We start from the raw sequence: 4,465 nt of genomic DNA, 5'->3' as shown, positions 1-4,465 counted from the left end.
ACAAAAGAAGGTGACCATGATATCAGCTATTACTATTGTTGTGAATAGCTGTTGTTTATTTTGAGTAAATTTAAGCTGTAATTGGATTCTCAAAAATTCTACTTGTAGTTATTTACTATTTCAGACCCACCCCACCCACCCCAACAAACACACACATTTCCTTCCTTGTTTGTGCATATACTTACCAACTCAGCCTCTGAAGGCAACCCCTTGTGTACTTGGTGAAGTGGATTTCAGACAACAAAAGCTCATGCCACTATACTTTTGCTGCCTTTGAATTAACAAGATTCCCTGTTGTTTTTCAGGACTTCACAAGTAAGTGGCACGGCCTTGCCTTGCCTTACTTTACCTTCCCTCCAGCATGGTTCTTTGGCTTTGGCCTCTCCTGCTTCTCCTGAGGGCGGAGGATGGGAGGGCTCAAGATGTAGCGTTCAAGGCCTGTAAACTACAAGGCTCCAAGGAAAAAGTGCTGGAAGTGCTGCCAGGGGGTGGCTGGGACAACTTACGCAATGTGGACATGGGAATGGTGATGAGTCTGAATTACTCCCAGTGCCGGACCACAGAAGATGGTGAATACCTCATTCCCAATGATGTTCATGTGGTGCCGCTCAAGAAGAGCAAAGTGGAAATTCACTCAGAGCTCATTGAGGACTGGCTGAGCTACACAGATGCCTTCGCTACATCCATCAATGCAGAGGCTTCCTTCCTTTCTGTGCTGAATGGCAAGTTCTCAGTCAGCTCTCAGGAGACTAAGATGCACAATGTCTATGATGAGACGGTCACCACACGGGTGCAAGTGCGATATCACATCTATTCTGTGAAATCCCAGCCCTCTTTCACCTTGGACAAGGATTTCCGTCATCAGCTACTAACCATCGGCAACCAACTTGAGAACAACCAGAGCCGAATTGCTGAATATCTTGCAGAGATGCTGGTTCTTAACTATGGCACCCATGTGCTTACAAATGTAGAGGCTGGAGCCAGCCTAATCCAGGAGGACCAGGTGAAGCGCAGTTTTGTGTTGGACAAGGAGTCTGAGAAAGCAGGTATCACTGCCTCAGCCTCTGCCACCTTTTTCAACAAGGTGAATGTAGGAATCAATTTTTCCACACAGGTCTCAGATGATCTGACAAAAGGTTACCTGGATAACACTGTGGACTCCACACTTGAGAGCTGGGGCAGTGTGCCTTTCTACCCTGGCATCACCCTCCAGAAGTGGCAAGAAGGCATCCCTAATGGCTTAGTGGCCATAGGCAAGTCTGGGTTGCCTCTGCCATTTTTCATCACAGCCGAGGCCTTGCCAGAACTACCAGAACCTACAGTTACACGAGTCGCGGCTATGGTTGAAAACGCTATCCGCCTCTACTATGCTGTGAATACCCACCCAGGCTGTGTCAAGCCTGATTCTAGCAACTTCAACTTCCAAGCCAACGTAGATGATGGGTCATGTCAAAGCTCCAACACTAACTTCACCTTTGGTGGCGTCTTCCAGGAGTGTCATGGTGTATCTGGACAGGACACACAGGAGCTCTGCCATTCATACCAGATCCAGAACCCACTGACTGGGGGCTACTCCTGCCCAACTAACTTTACTGCCGTCTTGCTGCATGGAGAGCAACGCACCACTAGCAAACCCAAGACAGAGTGCCATGAGCAGTGCCATTCCTGCTGGCTTGTATTTTCCTGCTGCAGCAGAGTGTGTGGCATCCGCTACTACCCCACTACAGTGAAGTTCAATGCCTATTGGTGTGCCGCTACAAGCTCAGTGCCTCAGAATTCAGGATTCCTTTTTGGAGGACTATATAGCAGTGGGAATGAAAACCCCATTACCAGCAACTATGCTTGCCCAGCTTACTTCTTCCCACTGGTACTTTTTGATAACCTAAAGGTGTGTGTCAGCAGTGACTATGAGATGGGAACCCGCTTTGCAGTGCCCTTTGGTGGCTTCTTTAGCTGTGAATCTGGTAACCCTTTGGCCGGGTTACTGAAGGGACAGAGTCCTGGGATCCTCCAGGACTTTTTCTACCAGGACTCCTCCACGCAATATCCCATGAAATGCCCAGCTGGACATAGTCAACATAAGGCCTACATGAGTGACGGTTGTGAAATCCTCTACTGCTTACAGGCTGGGACACTCTTTGCTCAGCAATTAGCCCCTGTCAGACTACCACCTTTCTTGCGCTCACCGTCCTCAGGTAGCAATCTTCCTGAAACCATCCTAGTGCGCACCGAGGGTAGCCTGGCCTGGGTGAAAATGCGCCAGAGTGGGATTTGGCGGTTGGCCAATGCCACAGATGAGAAGCAGATGGCTTTTCTTTTACAGGGTGAGAAAAGCTCAAGACCATCAGCAGGTGCCATTGCCGGAATTTCAGTGGCAGTGATTGCTGTCTTGGCAATGACCATTGCTTTAGTTTACAGAATTCGTCGGTACAAGACCAGAGGTTACCAGGAGGTGTCAAATGAACATCTAGTGGAGGATCAAGGGAACTATGGAACAACAACTCCAGAACTCAGTGCTGCCTGAGACACCTTCTAACCAGTACCCTGGACCTAAAATGCATAAATTCAGAGAAGGAGGGAGTCAAGTCCAGGAAGTGAGAGAGCAGAGTAATAATTGAAAGTTTGTGGGGAGGGGTGGGCAAACAAACTCTGAAATTTCTAATTGTCAAAATGTGGATATATACAATGATTTTTGGCCAGGATGATAACCAACTCTGTTTAAAAATGGGTTAATGTTTAATTGAGTAAATGTAACTGAAATTAGAAATGAATGAGGAACTGAAACCAAAGAATCAACAGCTACTATGAGTGTAGGCTAGGCTTATATAGGGGTGAAGGGAAAGCAACACCAGATCAAAACAGTAAGGGTTGTGTTTATTTGTCTGTTTTAAACAGTTGGGTGAAGGGAATAAATTGATTATGGGAGGTGGGAAGGGAAGAAGATAAAACAATAGTAATTGATGTTTACTTTCAAGGCAGAGCAGCCCTTGTAACAAACAGCATGTCTAGAGTTAATGACTTTTGTCTCTATGTTTGGACATTCTTTCCTTTCATATGTACTTTGACCTTGATCAGCTCATACTTGATACTGTAAAAAAGTGGACAAATCCCAGAACTTAGCATAAAAATATTCCTTTCTACAGCCACTCAAAGTGCCTTTTTTCAGAACTTAATAAACTGTGACATAAAGATTTATTTTAAAAGGATTTTTTATATCTGGTGTGATCATTTTTTTTTTGTACTGTATACCTGTGTTCCTGCTAACTAGTGGGAGTTGGATCAGGAGGGAAGTGTTGAATTAGGGCAGGGAACTGAACAAGTATAGCATCCTTAATTTATTCTTAGGTAGCCATATTAATCTATCACAGCAAACAAACAAACAAACAAATTCTCACAGTATCTTAAAGATACATTATTAAACGGTATCATTATACAATGAGCTGACTGCAGACTACAGCTGACTTCAGCACATACAACTAATAAGAGCTTCAACAAGAATTTTTTTTCTGGATTACAGATGGGAATTTTGTTGTCCAAACCGTTTTCCTCTCCAAACTTGGCAACTAAAGTGTAGTCCATGAAAACCTATGCCATAACATTTGTGCATTTGTAAAACACCTCAAGTCTCTACTTGTATTATTCATGTTCAGATCAATTTAGCCTTGGGAGAGTCAAGCCAAATATGCTTGATAATGTTCCAGCATATATTGATACTGAATACCTTTATTCATCCCACCTCCCCAACACTTTTCCATCCTGCTCTTTGAGTAAAGATGTTATTATTCCATTTTATTCTCATAATGCCACCATTAGGTAGATTACACTGCAAAGTAAGAACTTGCTCAAGATCATGCATGAAGTTTCACAGCCCTGAACAGATTTGAAGCCAAGTTATACTGGTGAAAGTCCAGCATCCTGTCCAGTGCATCCCATCTGCATTTCTGATGATGCTTGTTTTATAATAATCAAAAGAAGGTTATGCACGTTTATCTGGGTGATTCAGATGTAAACATTCCTGAACCATACTCGGAAAGATAAGGATTCAATTTGGGACCTTTTGTATATACAACAAGGGTTCACCTAGTAAACTACAACTATTTATGTTAGCATAGGATTGTACTTTGAATCTCATTTGTATGAACTTACACAAAATAAACCCTTTCCTTTCCTTCTCAGACTGAAAGGTAAAGACATATGAACTATTTTCCTATCTCATCAAAAAGATGACAAGGATATTGCATAACAGTTTTCCAGACAGTTTGCAGACACATGACTCTCCGCTGAGTTGAGTCACTTCTTGTTGTAGCTGGTTTTATTCCCAACAAAGCACACAGATGGGTAGGTCTCTAGATAGGAGCTTTAGTGCAACACGCATTTGTAGTCACTGTGAACTGCTGGTTGTACTGTGTCAAAGGTAAAATGGCAGTTCTCTCCCCTTCATTTCTTGTTTCCCATATTATATGTG

At 43.5% G+C, this 4,465-nt stretch overlaps 1 protein-coding gene across 1 annotated transcript; it reads left to right on the top strand.

The window, feature by feature from the left end:
• The first annotated feature begins 361 nt into the window (after positions 1–361).
• On the top strand, positions 362–3,206 carry LOC121934484 (macrophage-expressed gene 1 protein-like). The gene has a single exon (XM_042475042.1). The coding sequence runs from the start codon at positions 362–364 to the stop codon at positions 2,522–2,524; it is 2,163 nt and encodes a 720-aa protein (XP_042330976.1). The 3' UTR covers positions 2,525–3,206.
• Positions 3,207–4,465: the final 1,259 nt, after the last annotated feature.

This window comes from Sceloporus undulatus, chromosome 1 (assembly GCF_019175285.1).
Source record: "Sceloporus undulatus isolate JIND9_A2432 ecotype Alabama chromosome 1, SceUnd_v1.1, whole genome shotgun sequence".
Lineage (NCBI taxonomy): Eukaryota > Metazoa > Chordata > Lepidosauria > Squamata > Phrynosomatidae > Sceloporus > Sceloporus undulatus.
The sequence above is the reverse complement of the archived record's forward strand: the minus strand, read 5'-3'. Positions and strand labels throughout refer to the sequence as shown.

Coding starts and splice junctions, on each gene's coding strand:
- LOC121934484 (XM_042475042.1), top strand. CDS start 362: ATGGTTCTTTGGCTTTGGCCTCTCCTGCTTCTCCTGAGGGCGGAGGAT.